Raw genomic sequence first — 19,315 nt, forward strand, 5'->3', positions numbered from 1 at the left:
TGACCAACGATGGCCACGTCTCCCGTCAAAGAGTTTCTACGTACTCATTTTATGTCAGAAAAGTGTTACAATGAGTTTTTCGTCAACTTACACTTTATGCACGGTGAGGCTCGTCTGAAGTTACGTTTTAAACTAATGAAATGCTGAGGAAAAAACCCTCCAGATGTGCAGGGGCGGTTATGTAAAATGTTGTCGACTCTCCCACTTTTAAAGCCTCAACTTTTGTAGCTTAACACTGTGATATTTGACCTCTGATAGTCGAACCGTTACTCGAATTAAATCAAGTGTAGTAGTGTAGTTTAGCGTTTAAATCACCTATCTAATTGAACAGTTAGGACTATTAGTCTGCGTTGTTCGGTATATCTACGTGTTGACAAACTAGAAAAACATTTGTTTTCTAACCTGAACATGTTATAACGTTTTTTATTTACCTCCTAGTGCCTTGCCTAACGATTGTACTGAGCAAAACGGTGGGGTTTTGGATCATACTGGACACTCTGATGGGTAAGAAGTCTCCTGTCTGTTTAAAGTATGCAGGGTGATAGATTTAGCTCAGGCCTACCTGCTGTTTTCTCTAGTTACTCAATACGTGTAATCATATGAGAACATGGCATTAGCAAACTAACAGAGTTTGGCACAGTTGGTTATGTTGCTCCTAGTAGCCTGCTCTCCATTCCCTGAGATATTCACTGGTTTTTGTTAGATCATATTCTAGTTTTTGGCTAACAACTCATAACACCATAATCACAGCAATGAGGGGATTATGATCTAAATTCCCATAAGAAATTGTACCATGGTATGTACCCAGGTAAACTATGGTTAACTAAAGTACATATGCTTTACCATGGTAGTACCAGGGCCAGTAATGTGTGTTAACATCATGTCTCCAGGCCATATTGGTATAGTTGATACACTCAGGTATGTGCCACAGAACAAATGTGATTTATTGACACAAGTTATTTTTTCCCTTTGTATGCCATAGTACATAAAAGTAGTACATGCCTTACATGTCGAGAAACACAAATTTACAACAATACACAATCATCAGATATTTTATCCAGATATTCAGAAGTTGTTTTTCCCATACAGCGTTATTTGTGAGCGATTACTAAATAGAGGCTAGTGTTAGTTTTAGTGTAGCTATTGATTTCCTATCTTTAAATTTATGTTAATTAGCAGTTAATGTACCTAAGTAATTGAATAAAATGTATTGATATGTATGTACTATCATAGCACAGCTGCAGACCAACTTACATGGTATCTGTGGAGTACTCATATGAATAACTGTAATATTGTATTGTTTGCTGTACTTGTTCATCAATAGATCCTATTTTGTTGATGATCACCCTATCCACTAACTGCTTGTAATTACATCTTGTTGGTGGCCTGCAATGTAAAGGGTTATTATAGACTCTCTTCAGTATAACCCCCATCATCCTCCTCTCCTTCTTCATCCTCCTCTCCTGTCTGTCTTCTCCCCGCAGCACAGCTACCTCAAGTGCTGAAGATAATGCGGAGAGGGAGTGCAGCGGGCCTGAGCCTGACCGCTGTCCTGCTGCAGCTTTACGCCATCTCCTGCCCCGTGGTCTACTGCATGGCCAACAACTTCCCTCGCTTGTACGAGATCAATGGCAGAGTGGTGAATAGATCAAAGACCATGTGATACACTTAGTGGCCGCTTTATCAGGAACACCTAGATAGTACTGTGTAGGAGATAGGCCCCTACTGTTGCTTTCAGGACAGCCTGATGTCTTCAAGGTCTGGATTCAGCAAGGTGACAGAAAGGTTCCAGATAGCGTCACTCATCATGCTGCTCTCCTCAAAGGAGCTCTATTGGGTAAATTAAAGTCAATGTCATGTCCCTGGAGCCATATTGATTCGATGCGTGCTTCTTGAGATTGAGCATTACCCTCCTGGAAGTGTATGGCAGACTGTGGCTATGAAGAGACGCACCTGGTCAGCAACAAAGTTTAGGTTCGCTTTAATCGACCAGTTGGTACTAAGGGGCCTCATGTGTGCCGAGAAAACGTTCCTCACACCTTTAAACGTCCACCAGCCTGTACCGCTGGAACCAGGCAGGAGGGATACATGGATTCATGTTGTTTATGCCAAATCCTCACTTCTTCTTCATGCTTAGGCTTTATTTATGCGTGACCGGCTGTCTGGAGGAGTGAGCTGCTCACGTAAACGGAGAGGTGTGCCTAATAAAGCGGCCACAGAGTGTACATGCAGGGAAACACTTTGAAGGGCATCAAAATTTAAAGCCACATGTGTAGAAGACGTAGCCTATAGCTTGACACAAGTTATGCCCCTCAAGTTTCAAGACTGTGGGTCCAGTATTGTCCATACATTTGAAAATCTGCTTCTCACTGAGCATAGGGTTTTGTTGCCCTTGTGCAGCTGACAGTATTTATGTATTATCATGCTGTTATCTGTGTGCCTTACATGTTTCGTACTTGACCATAAAATGTTCAACAGTGCCTGGGCTGAGAGGCTCTTCACGCTGGTCCAGACTGCAGTGATTGGCTTCCTCATCCTGCATTACCGCGGCGATACTCTCAAAGGTTAGCACACACCTATGCGTTTTGCAATCTGCACACTCAAAACTTAATTCAGACTATAGGGGCCAATATATAGCCAAACTCCCAGCAATACAGAGTGTAAATGCAGTTGTTTTTGACAATGCAACATCCATTTTCCCTTCATTTTTTCCAAGTAGTTCACATTGATTTAAAGTCGAGATGAAACGGCATTTCGAGAGTATCTAACTTCCGTATCGTGATGTATTTCCGAGTGAAACAGGAAAGACAGGCGGGACATAACGTTGGGAGGAATTTGATTTGAACGTTGAAAAGTGGGCGTGTCATAACACCCGAAGACACACTGAAGTACCATGCTGTTGCTAGCTAGCTAACTAATGAATCTTAGCCTCTTAGCTCTGTGCGCTAAAAGTTGAAGATTGATTGATGGGTGGATGTCATGATATTATTGGTTGAAATTAGTTACGGGCATGCTTACGTAAGCACACGGCACATTTTGTTTTACAGGAAGAAAACATGATTGAATTTTGATATAAGAATACCATGAAATTGATTTTTGGTATTTTTTTTGGCATATATTGTTAAATAGGTGCACAGTATGACCGGGGATGTGATCTAAAAGGGTTAAAAAGGCATTTTTCATTTCATCTCGTCTTTAAAGTCAAAACGTTTTTGTACCTGTGCTATCAGTGTCAGTGTTGTGGTGTGTAGAAGAGAGGTGTTGACTAGATATTGATTTGTAGTAACTGTGTCACTTCCAGTTATAAATTGTATGATATCACAGATAAGAGTCTTGGTTCACTGGCTTTTAGTACAGGGAGAAAAATGTTCACTATCTTAAATTAGAGGTTGTGGTTATTTAATTTGTCCTTCTTTTGATGCTTTCGACTTAATGATTTCCTTTCACTTAAGTAATCTTCAGTGTGAGAACTCTCTTCTTGTTTTGGATCAGAGGGATTAGAAAAAACATTTCTCATCTGGCATGCATTTTTTTGTTCTGTATTAAGGTTCTATATCTTTATATATATCTTATATATTAATATTTTATGATGTTTATGTTGCAGGACTGATGTTCCTCTTGGCTTACAGTGGCATAATGTTCCTCCTGGGGTCCTATGCAACTGCAGCAGTCGTCTCAACCATGCAGGCGTCCAGTGTGGCAGCTTTAGTTGCAAGCAAGGTAGCAACTCAGTGGCTTGAACGTAGAATGATGTAGCTCCATTTCATACATGAGCTGGTCTGTGATGAAAAAGGCCCATGTACTTGAGGGTGTTTATCTGAATGTATTTGTCAGGGGACATTTGTCAGTAGCATTTCTCAACTGCCTGGTCTAGATAGGTGTGAGAGTGATTGTCTTTGCTTGTCTTGTATTTGCAGGTGATCCAGGCTGGGACTAACTACTCCAATGGCAGCACAGGCCAACTCTCCAGTATCTCTGTGTTTCTAGTGTGGGCTTCGTCCCTGGCTCTTATCTTCGTCTCTCTACAGGTAAGGAGCTAGGAATCGTACTCACGCATTGACTTGCATAACGTTTTACATTACACCTCTCTAATCTCTGGTTGTTACCTTTACTTCACCCACCTCAGAGTTTGGCCTCACTTATCACCCTTCTCTTGTAGGACACCGGAAGATCACTTAACACTCTGGCCCACATACTGTCAGCCTGCCTCAGCTGCATCCTGCTGGGCCAACTGTTCTGCTACAGGAAGAGCAGCTCCGCTGGGAAACAGAAGAGTGAGTAGTGGTCGACCGTGACAACCATGTTCCGCTTTTTCAACTAAATATGGGACAATCTCATCATATTCAAATCATTCCTGGCATGCACGAAATGTTGGTGTGTGTGTGTGTGTACCAGTTGTACCTGACATGGTTAATGCAGTAGAGGTTTACAGAGTTTTTGTACAAATGTGTCTGCTCACCACACTAAGATCGGCTTTTACATAAGCCATGCTCTGTGTGTGTGTGTGTGTGTGTGTGTCTAAATCAGAATTCCCATTGCCATGCTGTTTAATAGCTTTATGCATTTTTTATATTTCATTTTTGCAATTAGTCTCCAACTTATGTGAGCCAATAAAATGCCTTCTATTGCCCCGAAGTGATGTAAATAAAAATAGCTTCCAGTCTCAGGGAAAATACAACATTCAAAGAAAAGCACAGGTGACTGTCAAAATATAACAGGCATCTAAAGGATGCATGTAAAGGGTTCAGGTGGCTCTGCTATTGTGTGTGGTGCATTTTTCTAGTTTGGGTCCACTAAAATGTTCAAAGGGGAAGGGAAACACCTCTTAATACAAAGTCATTCTGAGTGATCAGCTGCAACTAGAGGGCAGCATAGTTGCAGGATTCCCCCAGAGCCGGCAGGTCCAGCCACTGTTTTTGCAGCACTGATTATTTTATGCCATGCTGCATGTTGGAGCAGGAGGGTGTACACACAAGTGTAGATTTCAGTAGTCTGTCTGGGCAGTGACTAATACACAAGCTCCTTATTTCTCCCATCCATATAATCTTTTAAACCAGGGATGGGCATTTTCATTCCAACCGGACACACACTCTCTCTCCCCCCCCTCGAGAATCAGGTGCAAATAGTGAGACATTGTTAGTTTGGTTAAATAAGTAAATAATTGATTAACCGTTTTGGGACTGCAAACAGGTACACAATGACCCGCTGCAGGTTGGATGCACAAGAGAAGTGGCAGGACCAGGCAGGGGTGATGAGGAAAGACAGACCTCAACCTGCCTTTATCCTATGGGGAGACGTTTTAGTCTCTTTTAGGATTATAATGTGCCAATCCACCAGGCACAATTGGTCAGTGAATGATGTAATGAATATGAAAACAATGGAAACCATATACCATGGCTCTTTTACGTTTTAAATATTAGTGGCAAGATCATGGGCGTAGACGACACAAACAGGACTGTGAAAAGTGCTGAGAACATTTTAAATGATCACACACACACACACACATACACACCCTCTACATGGAGTTCAAGCCCCTCCCATCTGGAAGACAGTTCTGTGTCCCCCTCTGCAGAACAAACACACACAGGAATTCAATGATCCCTAAAGCCATGGCCCCATGTTGACTGACTGACTCTCAGCATTGTAGTTTACGCACACGTCACTTACCTCCGCTGCACCTGCTTGTATCAAGCAACCATGCAGTACTACTAGTCACCAGATCGCCATCCACTTGAACAATCAAGAGAAATTAAGGGAAATCCTGGGGCCTCATCCAGGAAAATGTTATTTGATCCTTATCTTATATTCCACAGTACAAACATTTCAAAGAATATGATAAAAATGAAATGTGTATCCATAACAATCACACTTTTGGTAATAGTGGAAATTAGTTTTAGCTTTTGATATATCGAGGAAATTGGAGAACATTAATGGAACCCGCTGATTTTGCCTTAGGGATCATTTTTTTTGTAAATCACAGCTTAAGCTTGGATTTCGTCATAAGCACAACTCTTGAGTGGAAAAACCTCTTCGCGAACGAGGGCCCTGCAGTGGCATCTGAGACAGTATTTCCACCATTAACAAAATGCCCAGTGATGGAACCGCAAGAGTGTCACATTCAGTAAAGGTCCAGACATTTGCAGGATCTCTGCCAAGACGCATTGAGGATATCCTGGCAGCTCATGGTTGCCCAATGCACCACTAGCACTAAATAATGTTCACTTTATTTTGGCAGTCACCTGTGTGTTTGATCATCAGTTACCAGCTACTTATGTTTATTGTACAGCATGTAAAGCGTTTTATACTGTGAATTTCTGTCCCGTCTACTGAATATTACTGTCTATTATCTTATCATGTGTTATGACTGACAGGACAGCTGGACTTGTAAAAGCATTTTAAGACTTGTGCTGTGGAAAAACTGCATTTCTACCACCGGATAATGCTATTTGTAAGTGAAAGTATTTTACAGAGCTGTCACCTTCGGTCAGCTTTATGTCGGGACTGTGAAGTGTTTGCTAAAGCGATTTGGGCACAATGTTACTCATACATTAAAATATCTATCTGCTATCAACCTTTTCTTCTGAGAGTCATGTTACAACCGAGGGTGTGGGTGTGTGCCAGTCAGCCAATCACCTTTAGTTTAATTCAAGCACATGGTTGTCTTATGACTCTGTTGGTGAAGCCTGTGTCTCATATGTAGAACACAGACCTGAGCATTATTCACAATATTCCAAAGATTTCTTGGCTGGGTCGTATGCACACACCACCATACATTTAACATATTGACGGTTTAACATATTGAAGGTGTGTATGCCTGGAGGTGTGGCCAAAAGTCTCCTAAATCCTGAAAGTACAGCATCAAAAAGCACAGCAAGTGTTTTTAATATTATTGGTGCAAATAAGTAAATTATTGGAGGACAGACAATCACTTTGAAGCTTTACTTTAAGTAATATATTAAAATACAGGTTTGAAAAAAAGCATTGTGCTTTACGTGAACATTTAAATTGTATAATACTTAATTTCACTTCACCACATTTCAGAGCAGGTATCTTATTTTTTTACTCTAGTATGTTTAACCAACACATTAAATTACTAGTTGCTTCCAACAAAATGGTTTTGCACACCGAACGTGATCAGTTCATAAAAAGGATACACTTTTTTTTTTTATCAGTTTATATTTTAATTATGATCTCTCAGAGCCTATGGTTAGGCTGTTCTTCCAACAGTCCTCATGAAAACTGCAGATAATGGTAAACTAAGGCCCTTAACCTTTTGCACATCCCTATGCTATAAGGTTTGCAAAATGCCTGTTGAGTGCTGCACTTTCTGTCCTCTAATTCCACCATAGTCAATGGAGAAATTGGTCATGGCAACAAATTTCAAATGTAGTGGGAGGATGATAGTTACCATTTCTGGAAAATCTTAGGAACTGAAAGCCGCTCAACTCTGAGTCAACACTCTAAAATCCCATTAAAATGTATTTAAGGAACTTAATACCATGATGTAAAAACAAAGACAAAATTAGAATGATTCTGAAAGGAAAACCATAAATCTAAAAGAAAATCCTAAAACCTCTTGATCACATCCATAAGAGGAAGTTAAGTAATATAAGATTTAAAACAAATATTTGCCCCTTAAGTAATTCAGCCCATATGACACAAAGGGGGCGGGGGAGAGCATGGTAGTTAGAAACAAGGATACGTTAAAACACCACAATTTCACCAAGAAAATAGCTGAAGTGAAATTTATTTTTGTGCTCTACACCTTCTTTAGTCTTGAGTTAGATAGGCAGTCAGTCAAAGCCTTCTCACAGTACACAGATCTGACTGGATCATTTTATTCCTCATGCATTTACTCTTCATGTCTATTGCACAAAAACATGGTCAACACTTTACAGGAACTGCATTTCGTAACACATTCATAAAACATGAACAAGAGCTTGGCAGCAGCTACATGGCACATTCATGAATACGGACTCAATCCTTACAGCAGCTTTCATAAGGTGTTTATGTAACAAATGTCATTTGACACATAGCAGTGGGACAGTCTGTAAAGTCAAAAATCAAAGTATCAAAACTGTGTTTTACATGTATGACAGTGTATTTCCTATTCAAAACTTTCCTTTATCAACTTGTTAAGTTCCTCTGGCCATGGTAAAGCCATAAATTAAGAAAACGAACCCTAGACTATTCAACTCTGTTGTAATTTTAGACCACACTAATCAGGTTTCCATTCAACCCACAGCACAAAGACTGCCTTATTAAAATAACTTTATCATAATGGCGTAGCTATGGTAGCTGAAGTGCATAGTACACCGTGTTCAGATTCAGGTGTAATTGTTGCTGCATGTTTAAGTCTGTTGTTTGCAGATACAATGTGGTTTGGTGGTCAGCTGTCCCTTTAGCCTGTGATTGTTGGCACAGTGTGGTTTCTGTGTACATACATCTACAGATTCTGGTCGGACAATAGATATAAGGCCGGTATAGTACATAAATGAACAATAATGTGACTGAAATTCAAAAGCACCAATTAAAAAGTATGACTAATTTTTTTCCATTTCATTAAATTTTTTTTATTTCCCTTCTCTGTGGCTAATTTGCCAACTTAATACACCAGATTCTTCACTTAGTTCAACCTGCATGGGTGAAGAATACATTTAACATGTCTTCTTAATAATATTACACAATACTAAGTGGGAAAGTATTTTAATGTTTACCTACCCTTGAAATTAAAATCATCATTAGACACACTGGTTAGTAGCCATGGCAAAACAAGCGTACGCCATGCTAAACCAGACACAATGCTTCACAAATGGTGGTCAAAACATTGAGAAGTCAATATTCCTTCAGAAGTATAAACAATGGAAACCTAGCTGTATGACTAATAATAATAAATAAAAAAGACCCAGACCATTTTAGATACAGTAAGCATCTAAACTATTAGCTGAACATTCCCAGAACTATTTTACAGTAAGGCAAGAAGCGGCGAGAAACACTTCAGTGGAAAAATATCTGTCCTTCTAGCTACATTTATTTCATGTTTTATGTGGAGTGCTAGTGTTATGAATACGAGTGACAAAAACATTTTGTTCTCCTGTTGAAAGCTCCTCAGTCCGTTAATCAAATAAATCATTAATGACCTGTTCTAGTAAAATGCTTGAGTGCCCTATGAGGGGAGAATATTGCACTTTGTGAAGAAAACACCAACTTTTGCACACACCAGGGAAATTGCAGATTTCACCTGTAACCCACAGTGACCATTTAAAAAATGTACTGACTCTCTTAACCATAATCCAGCTGCACACTGCTGCAGTTAGTACAAAGACGGCTTGATGTTTTTGTAGGAATACAAGGAAATTTGAATTTTTCAAATTGTATGGAGAATAATGCTGAAAAACTTTACTGTATGTTTGACTGATTTGTCTGTAGTTTGGTTCCAAGCATATTTTAAAGCTACTGTGTTACACTCTGATGTGTGCTCACTCTGACCTGTAGTATGTGTATGTATGGTGTTAAAATCAGCCCATCCAAATGCCTTGCATGTAGGGGAAACTTTAACAAGATATCTCACACCCTCATTTACATATCAATACTTAAATACTTCTAATAGCTAATTGATTGGTATTGCACAATCCGCAGTGGGAATTGTCTAAAATATTTTCAGAGCCGCTTCTTTGGCTCAAACTGAAGTAAATTTCAAAAGCCATAACTACTCCAACAATTGATGAAATAGGCTCAATAATGGCTTGAAATATGTGTCAATTTTGGATTACAGAGAATTTCAACTTCTAAAATAAACTCACTGGCTTTGCCATATGAGATTAACACTGAGGGATTCAGTTACTGTACGACTGAATGCTGGAGTGGAAAAGTGAGTGAGCTAAGTGACTTTGAGCTTGGCATGATTGCCATATACAGTTAAAACAGTTAACTGAAAAAGGTTTTTTTCAAAGCTATATAATGATACGGACATCTGACAGTGAAGATGCGCAATATTTGTACATACATCTACATACTCCAGCATTGGAGACTGATTCATATGTACAATATTCACCAATAAAACCTGCCAATAGATATAAGGCCAGTATATTACATAAATGAACAATAATGTGGTGAGTGTACAGTGATATCTGCTAATTTGCGACAGTATACGGGAGTGAGCTGATATTTAACGAGGCGTGTACAGTGACAGAAATCTCCGGTACACAAAAGTTGTGCGTTCTCGGGGAATTACGGACGTGTGGCGGCCCGAATATCTCCTGGCACGTCGCCAGACATGTCCGGATACAGTGCGTTTCCGTACGCGTGTACAGAGATGTACAGAGATGTACAGAGATGTACAGGACGGAAACGTAACTTTTCGTCCAATGAATTAAAAAAAAACCCCGCAGTATTCGAATACTGATTTGGACGTCGATTACCATGGCAACGGTAGAAGCTTCGAAGCTTCGATCAGCGGTCTGCCCTAGCAGACATCTGATGTCCAAACTACAGGTATTTCTTTTCCACCTGTGGTCACTTGGGAGGAAACTCTTCCTGTCAGCTACAGCCATTGTCCTGTTAGTCCTTTTTCAGTGCTGCTTTTAGAAGGCCAGACATTTATCAGCCTTCAGAGAAACAGGTTCTCTCCGGCTTTGTCAACACTTGTTGCCTTGCAGGCAAAGTCACTTCAACCCGCTCCTTATCTCTGCCAAGAAATGCACTCCAGTTTTGAGAGATTTTACAGTGCAAAATAATAATAGTTGGCAATTTGTAATGTATGTATAATTTCCTATGATGTTCATTTTAGCATGTCACCAAGATGGTTTCCTTCTGAGTACATTGGATCAGTTAACGCTGCATTAAAGAGAAAAGATACTATTGAAGAGCATGAAGTGTCTGATTCTCCGATTACAGCTGGATCTGTGGGTGCTTTCTGTCTGTTGGATTTTGTACCACCTACTTGCTTATTTAATCTATCTATCTATCTATCTATCTATCTATCTATCTATCTATCTATCTATCTATCCATCTATTTGTCCATCTGTCTTTGGAATTTCAGAGCAATTCATTTGCCATATTACACATAGTACAATTAGGAATATGTTTCTTCACATATCCCTCTGAGACACACAGTTACAGGACTGTAACCACCAGCCACCCTGCCAATTTGCAGCATTAATTTCATGTTGAAGTTCGCATGCTGCTGTCGTCGCTGTTGGCAAAATTTCCAATGACCCATAGCAGTTGAAACTATCTATTTCCCCTAGCTGTGGGCCACAGTGGATGTTTTCTCCATAAAGTGCACTGTTATGTGTTGTGGCGATTCTATTTGGAATGGCATATGATTGCTGTTTTACAGCATGTAACACCACCAGTTCAAGAGTTACAGGAGGACGTGAAGTTTGCTTATTGGTTTAGATGAATGTTTTTTCCTAAATTGACCTGTATCTCACGTGTCCTGTTGTCCTAGTTAGTTATTGTGTCTCTGCACAAATGCCACCGAGACAAATCCATGTACATTTGTTGTACTGAAATGAATCAGAGCGTTGACTGATATTTTCTGACCCATCTGTCCCCGTTGCCTTTCGGCTCTGCTAATGTGTTTTTCTTATTGGAGTGTAAAACATCACCTTCGCTCTTTCCCATGAGGAAAATCACCTTGTGATGCTAAACTCATTAAATGAAGACTCATTTAACCTATGCACCGAGAGCCTAATGAGTTACCCATTTTCACATTTAACCGTCCCTCGTGCTATCTGTTCTGCTGGTAGAGTTTGCGCAGTTCATCCCAGAAGAACAAGGACAGGATGGTGTGCGGACCTAGCCGGAAATAGGAGGCTCCCAGGCCTTTGTAGAGTCCCGTCAAGCCCTCCTTCTTCAGCGTCTTAGAAAAGCAGTCGGCAAATCCTTTATAAAGCTGGCCCTAGATGAGGAGAAAACGAGATCCAGTCAGCCCGGTGCGTACCGATCAGACAGTAGATCAGTCACTCTACCACCCTTTGTCTGCTCTGCCATGAGTCACTACCCGGTGTATCGATCTACTTTCTCACCTTGCCCAGATGATCCACAGGCTGGTTGTAGAGTCGTGTGCTCACCACGTCGAAAGGAGTCATGGCCAGCACCACCACCACACTGCTGATCATGCCTGCAGTCAAGGCCACAAGCCAGCTGTCCCTCGCGAACACCTTGGGAAGACGAGAGCAACAAGGCAGTGAGGGACTCTACCTACCAAGCTCCGACAGGATGAGAGAGAGAGAGATAGCTCTTCTGGATTTGTGCGGCCCAGGTCACAGCGCGACACAACTGACAAATTAAAAGTTGTTGCACACTCATAGCCTCAGCGCAGCAGTACTTTACTCAATAGATTTAAAAAAAAAGTTTTAGGGGCAGCCTGGTGGCTCAGTGGTCTGGGGTGCATGCCATGGAGCCGTGACAACCTGGGCTTGAATCTGACCTGGGACATTTGTCACATGTTTTCCTTATCCCCCTCTCTCTCTCTCTCTCTCTCTCTCTCTCTCTCTCTCTCTCTCTCTCTCTCTCTCTCTCTCTCTCTCTCTCTCTCTCTCTCTCTCTCTCTCACTCTCTCTCTCTCCTCAAACTTTCCTGTCTCTCATCACTGTAAAAAAAAAAAGATTGAATAAAAGGCAAAATGACAAAAAATAATCTTAAAAGAAAAAAGAAAAAGTTTTACACAAGTATATGTTTGTTGGGATGCCGCCACGTGTGCAGCCACTTCTAATTTAAACGTATGCTCTGCCACATGCAGTGAAACAGAAGAATGGCTCTATTAATAGAGCCTCAGTCACACATACTTTCACCAGCCACCATAAAGCAGCCTTTGAGATGAACTGGCTGTTTTATTACACATAAGCTGGTGCTCCTCTAGTTATGTAATCTCCATGTTTTTAGCCAGGGGGGTGAATGAATGGTGTCCAATTTCTATTCCAGGAGGGTGAAGGCTACCGCTATGTCAGCGCTACAATGACCGCTTTTGTAATTGGTATGCAGCCGCTGACTGCAAAGTAGCACAGCCAGCTCTCCTCAAGCCTGCATCTCTTACAGAAGTTAGACCCTCCTCTCAGTGGGACCCAGCACAGCCTGGCACATGTTTATTCTTGAGCTCTGCGGTCATAGGAAAGGCGCGTACGTATGGCGGGAGGCTTGAAGAATAAACATTCACCCCGCCAGCCCACTCCCCACCTCATCACCACTGAATCGAACCTCAATTAGCCTACTTAAGATGCAATAACACATTCTGACCTGTAGATCAATCACCAGCTCCTTGGAGGCAGAGAAGGTGGAGAGTTGAGCGGCTGACCCCACGCTGACCCTCGGTACAGCAGCACTGGAGCCCCTCCACAGTCCCAGAATGCCATGCTCCTTGTGGATGGCTGCCAGAGCGTGGATCATCCCCTGGCAGGGAGGGTTAACACAGGAGGAAATCACTTGATGCCTGTCACTCATATGAATTGTCTTCAGTTTGGGCTATTATGTTACCTGGTGTTTATACTGGTGTCCAACCGCGATGGAGGAGGTAGACTGACTCTGAAGATGAGTCTTCACCTATCAATGCAGACAAAGTGGGTTTACTTATCTCTCACTAGACAAGTGACAGCTCACCTTCACATGACACTGCTTATAAACCTTGATGTGATACAGTAATTTAATTACAAAAAATAAAAAAATGTATGTCAAGTCTACTAGCCATCTACTCACCAGGTATATGGGACTTCCCATCACGGCACCGACCACTCCAGCCAAAGCTCCCGCAAACGTAGTCTTGGCCGCGCTGACCCGTCCGTCGGTGTGGATGTAACCGGAGGATTCAATGACGGCGTACGAGCCGAGCCTCACTCCATTCATACAAAACTGGTACACGAGCCCCGCCACCAGCCCCTTCTGTAACCCGGCCACTCCGTCCACTTTACCGATCGTGTAAAAAGCATGAAATACGTTCCGATAGTAAACCTGGTACGTCCCCCGGCTTTTGAGCTCCCCTTGAAGCTGCATCCGCGTCTTGACGACCTCCAGCGGGTTGGTGAACAGGCACGCGCCGCAGGCGGCCGCTCCGCTCAGGACGAAATCCATCACGGACCAAGGTCGAGCTGTTTAGATGACAGATGCTGACTTCAGGCCTGCTGCCAATCTGGCTTGTCCTTCATTATCTGTGGTTGGGTTCCTGCTCAGCAGTTTCTCCTCCCACACTGTCACTGCCATGCACCCGCACCACCGGGCCGGGGAGCAGACATATGCGCACTTCAGGTGCTCCTCGTAAGCTCGTAGTTTAGAGCTGCAAAGTGGTAAATGCGACTTATCTATCTGTGCATTGAAGTGCTTTAGGTTGGAGGTAATAACAAAATGGGCCTGTAGCAAAAGTACATTTTTCTTGGCTGTTTATTTTTTATTTTAGAAATTAGCTTTGTGATTAATTAATCACAAAGCTATTTTGTATAGCTATATAGCTTTAAGATAGAGCTAGGCTGTGTTTTACGTTTTTATGTTGTCTTAACAAAATCGATTTTTCTGTTGCACTGTATTATTCCCTTGCTTTAATGTGAAGCACTTTGTAAACTTATGGTTTAGAAAAGTGCTATATAAATTAAGTTATTATTATTATTATTTCTTCTTCTTCTTCTTCTTCTTCTTCTTCTTCTTCTTCTACTTATTACTATTATTATTATTATTATTATGTGTTACAGCGGCAGATTGAGGAGGAAAACATGTGCATCAGGCATGTAATTTGAAAATGCATTACAGCTAAAAGTTAAAGAGTTTAAATAGAAACATAATTCATTCAATTCGTACATTACGTAATTATCATATTTCAAGAAGCACTTGAAGGCAGCAATACGGCGCACGTACGTGTGACGCTCGTTGTCTCAGCCAATGAAAACGCCTCGGTAGCCCTGCCTCTGTAGAGGAGAAAACAGGCCAGCCTCCATCTGCTTCCGTTTGACTGTAGATTGCTACTGTTCATCAGTCAGATCCACATTGGATTATTCTGAGTCCAGTATGAATCAGATTGTGAGATCCATTAAGAACCAATCTACCAACAAGGATATTACATTCTAAATAATAATAATATATGATATATATATATAGGACTAGCAGATATGTAAGACTTTAAATCTTAAATCTTTCATGCAATTCATTTCCTACATCACATAATAAAACCACACTGCTTTTCATCAACAGCTGACAACTGCACACCTTATTGTCCATTATGCATTTTCCAAGTTAAAAACTTTGTGCTCCTTGTGTCATATTTACAAATGCTGTATACCCAGATTTGTAAAAACTCTTCACATGTAACTGTCATATTCACAAATAGGAGATTTGTAAACATATAATCTGTAAATGGGCTGCAAATTGTAAACAACATTTTAGAATTACAAGATTGCACTGAAAGTTATACACACGTGTGTAAAGTTTTCAAGTTGTGGAGCTCTGATGTAACTCCTGAATTTCCCCATGTAAATCATTCTGGTTCCCTTTCAGTCAGGTGACTTTGTGCAACACTAGAGTCAGGAAATGTGCCTTTACAGACCCTGCAGACCAGTTCTTGTTACTGTCGCAATTTTCAGTGGTGCCGCAATACAGAAATTAGAAATGCCCTGACAGAGTAATACTTTCATATAAGCCGTCTTGTGAAAAGACTATGTAAGCACGACTAGAAGAAGAGTTTCCCTTGACACACGTCTCAACAGCTCCCACCCGTCTCCTCCATAACCAGGCCAAAGGCCAGGCATCTGATTCACTTCCTCCTCAGCCTCTGCACCTTTAATCAAATCAGTCATCACTTCCTTCATAACTGCCTGGTTCACTGCTGCATCTGTAAAAACAAACTGCAGTGCATCATCTGCTGAGTGGAGATGATCATCGACAATCACCTTCCCTCCATCAAGGACCTGAACGATTGCACGGCAATCTCCTAAAAACCTAAACATCTTCCTTCACACATCTGTACCTCTGTATGACCATGCACACTGCATCTCTCTGCACAATCTCAGTCTACGCAAAGTCTATCTCTGTAAATACAATTAGTAGATATTGTAACCATGTACATGGTATAAAGTATGTATTGTTTTGGATTGTGTATATTCTGTTTAATTTCTTGTCTCGTATGAAACTTGTGTCTGTTAAAGTCTGTTTACTTGCTGTACACCAAGGCAAATGTTCAGTACATACACAGTATATAGGCTCATTAAATGGATTATGATTAACAGGGTCTGTTAGTTTTTTAGGCAGTTGTATTTCAAACACTTCCACCATAACAACAGACACTAATGTAAATACAAAATTAAGAAATGAAAACTTAGGATAGTAACCGTAATCTTGAACTTGTATAAGCATAAGAATCAGAATCACTTTAAATGCCAACATTACATTTGATGTTGATGTTGTGTCTATACACAAATATTCCACACAGTGGCATCATTGAGGCCTTCACAACTAGTTGGAGCAATCGAAGGAAGAAGCGCCAATTGAATTAATAATGAAGAGATTCATTTTGACGTCCAACTGTTTATGCTTGGTAAAATTTTCCTCCGAGGAAGATTGGTTAAAGATTGAGGCAAATTTGGCTGAATCTGCATGGGCCAAATAATGATGACACATCACTGTTCTTTGGAGATATGCATAAGATCTAAGTTCATAAGATATAAATGAAAATATTATCGTGGTAGTTGGAGCTTTACAAATGAACTGGATTGACAAAAAACAGCCTGCTTTTGAAGGTGGACTTTCCCTCTAACCCAGTCTTCTACCTCATAGATATACCATCACATGCTTGATGTTACTTATAAGACTCATATAGGAATATTCCTGGTAGTATTTATGTTAAGAGTGTATGCAAAACTGTTCCACACGATGGCAGCATTGATGCCATTCACCACTGTTTGGAGCCACTGCAAGCAGAGATGCCACTTTGTTTCCTGAGAGATTCATTTTGAAGTTCAACTATTTTTTGTTTGATAAAAAGCTCTACATTAAGTCTCAGTATGGGATCCAGTGCTGGGTCCCCATGAAGAGGAGACGTTCCTTTTTCTATTCCCATTTCTAGTCCCAACAAACATCTGTTCTATAAACATATTGGCTATATCCTCACTTTGGGATCAGAAAATTAACTGTTTCAATGTAGAGACTACATCACTGGTACTTACTCAACATTAAAATAAACTATGGAAGATGACAAAAAAAATCAATTTCTGGAAAACTTGATGCCTCAGGTTTTCAAATGATATGCGATCAAACCAAATTTTCCTTACAGTGAATATATTTTTTGCAGTTCATGATAAAAAAAAAAACCCAAGAAGAACACTACTAGGACATGTAGGTTCACACAAGCAGATAAAGAGCGGTGGCACCAAATCAGCAACAATCAACACAGATGAAGCAGACATTCAATGAATGACAATAATTAGGCCTACTGAATAACACACAGACCACTAGAGAATTAAAACTGCATACACGCATATATCAAATACAGAATCATTCTATCTGTATACACATAACAAAAAAGAACATAGAAGTAGGCTTATAAGAAGTGTGATAGGCCTCAAACACTAAAGATCAGATCCAAAATCAAGATCACAGGTTACATGGAAGAACTTAGTGAGCCCCTAAAGCCATAATACTGCTAAACAACAGGTAGATAGGCCCACCTCCATGTTTGCTGACATTTGCTTGTACCATGTGTACGAGATTCTTGTTTTTTGACTGATTTACTTTAAACATAATTTCTCCATGAGGGATAATAACGTTTTCTACTAAAACTACTGCTACCAACAATCTCTGAGGACTTTAAATCCCAGGCAAGGTGAGGTTAAGCTGCTATAGTCAGGTCAGCTGGTTTCCACAACAGATATAAACTGATTCTACAATAATACATTCTGCAATATTTACAAAATCATTTTCCAAAGTGAACAGCAATGAGTTCAGTTGAATACTAGGTCACCATGTCATCACGATCACCATCAATTAGAGGTAATATAGTCTGAGTGAGAACAGTGACTTCCAGTGCTGTTTTTAACCACATCTCTGTTTAATCAGTTGAAGAGGACTTACAGCTTAAGCTTAGCTGCTTCAGGATCCCTGACATACTTAGACATTTTAACAACCCGAATGTGTGAGCAAATGTAATGGGATTTTTTTTTTTTTTTTACATTGAATTAAGCAGAAAAAAAGTGATCCAATTGCCTCAAAGGCGCAATAAAATAATTACCTGTAATAATTTTGTTAAACCCTGAAGCAGAATTTTAGCAGCACAGTGGTGAAGGTGAATATGTAGACCTATACTGTAAACCCATGCAATGTTTGATATTCATGTTGTGCAAGATTGAGATATGTTATCTCAATCTAGAGAATGTAACCTGAAATCCCACGTCTCCATTATCACAGACACGGAGCCAGTTTCTGCATGGAAAGACATGACTGAGGAAGTATCTCATCTTGGGTCATTAAAGGTGTACTGACACTATTTGAACCTCCATGGGAGAAAATAAAATTTAAATAAAAAGTGAAGGCTCAAAGAAAATTTCAAGTCGTAAGATATGCATGAATGAATTTAAGAATGAATGAGTTTGTTCCTTAATGCCATTACCAGCGTCAGTGTCATGATGAAAAGGCAGGTAGTTTCAGAGCTTTATGGACAGGGCCTGGAATTTGCTGCCTTCAGCCGTTAAGTTCAACAAAACTCCTTGGTAACACTTTATTTTAGAGCCCGCTAATTACAGTGTTATGAAGTAAGTATTAAGACCCTACATTGTTTTATAAAGGATTATGAAGGTTTTTATTTTACCTTTTATTTTATAAAATTTACATATTTGATATTTGATCTCAACATACTGTATATTACATTCAATAAAGCTCTTGTATGTTCAATTCAGTCTGTTACTGTGTGTTGAAGTTCCATATTTTTTGTGTCTGCTATATTGTTACAGAAATGTCACCAAACAGCTGATCTAGGGTCTCCTCTCCTAACATTGATAACCAGATGGATGTATGTGACTTTCTGTTAAAATGTATTTACTGTGGGGCAACCTTGTACTTACCCTATAATTACAGTGAACAAGAGGGGAAGAAATGCGCAAAGACACTGTAACAGTAGTGTGCAAAAAAAATGTATTAAAATAAAATGATTGATGAAAGTGTATAGGAAGATGACAGGAGTTCAGAAGTGGACTGCAGGTGAGAGGATGTTCAAGCAGGACTTTGGCTCATCTGCTTCTGTTTGGCAGGTCTGTTGGAGCGGTGTCTCTGCTGTTGCAGCCATGTTGTCTGCAGATTTCTTGTTCTTCCCCCGGAATATGCGGGATAGCCAGGAAAAGAAGCC

General features: G+C 40.4%; 2 protein-coding genes across 2 annotated transcripts; one reads left to right on the forward strand and one right to left on the reverse strand.

Annotated features, from left to right (window-relative positions):
• LOC139913675 (mannose-P-dolichol utilization defect 1 protein-like) lies at positions 1 to 4,535 on the forward strand. Its single transcript, XM_071901771.2, has 7 exons — positions 1 to 103; positions 439 to 504; positions 1,485 to 1,617; positions 2,479 to 2,564; positions 3,605 to 3,720; positions 3,918 to 4,028; positions 4,160 to 4,535. Exons 1-7 carry the CDS (start codon positions 10 to 12, stop codon positions 4,280 to 4,282), a joined length of 729 nt encoding a protein of 242 aa, XP_071757872.2. The 5' UTR covers positions 1 to 9; the 3' UTR covers positions 4,283 to 4,535.
• A 5,857-nt stretch (positions 4,536 to 10,392) lies between these two features.
• On the reverse strand, positions 10,393 to 14,105 carry slc25a35 (solute carrier family 25 member 35). The gene is made up of 5 exons (XM_071901679.2): positions 13,699 to 14,105; positions 13,480 to 13,545; positions 13,243 to 13,395; positions 12,033 to 12,167; positions 10,393 to 11,905 (listed from the first exon to the last, which is right to left on the reverse strand). Exons 1-5 carry the CDS (start codon positions 14,068 to 14,070, stop codon positions 11,735 to 11,737), a joined length of 897 nt encoding a protein of 298 aa, XP_071757780.1. The 5' UTR covers positions 14,071 to 14,105; the 3' UTR covers positions 10,393 to 11,734.
• Positions 14,106 to 19,315: the final 5,210 nt, after the last annotated feature.

The sequence above is a fragment of the Centroberyx gerrardi genome, chromosome 11 (assembly GCF_048128805.1).
Source record: "Centroberyx gerrardi isolate f3 chromosome 11, fCenGer3.hap1.cur.20231027, whole genome shotgun sequence".
NCBI classification, from domain to species: domain Eukaryota; kingdom Metazoa; phylum Chordata; class Actinopteri; order Beryciformes; family Berycidae; genus Centroberyx; species Centroberyx gerrardi.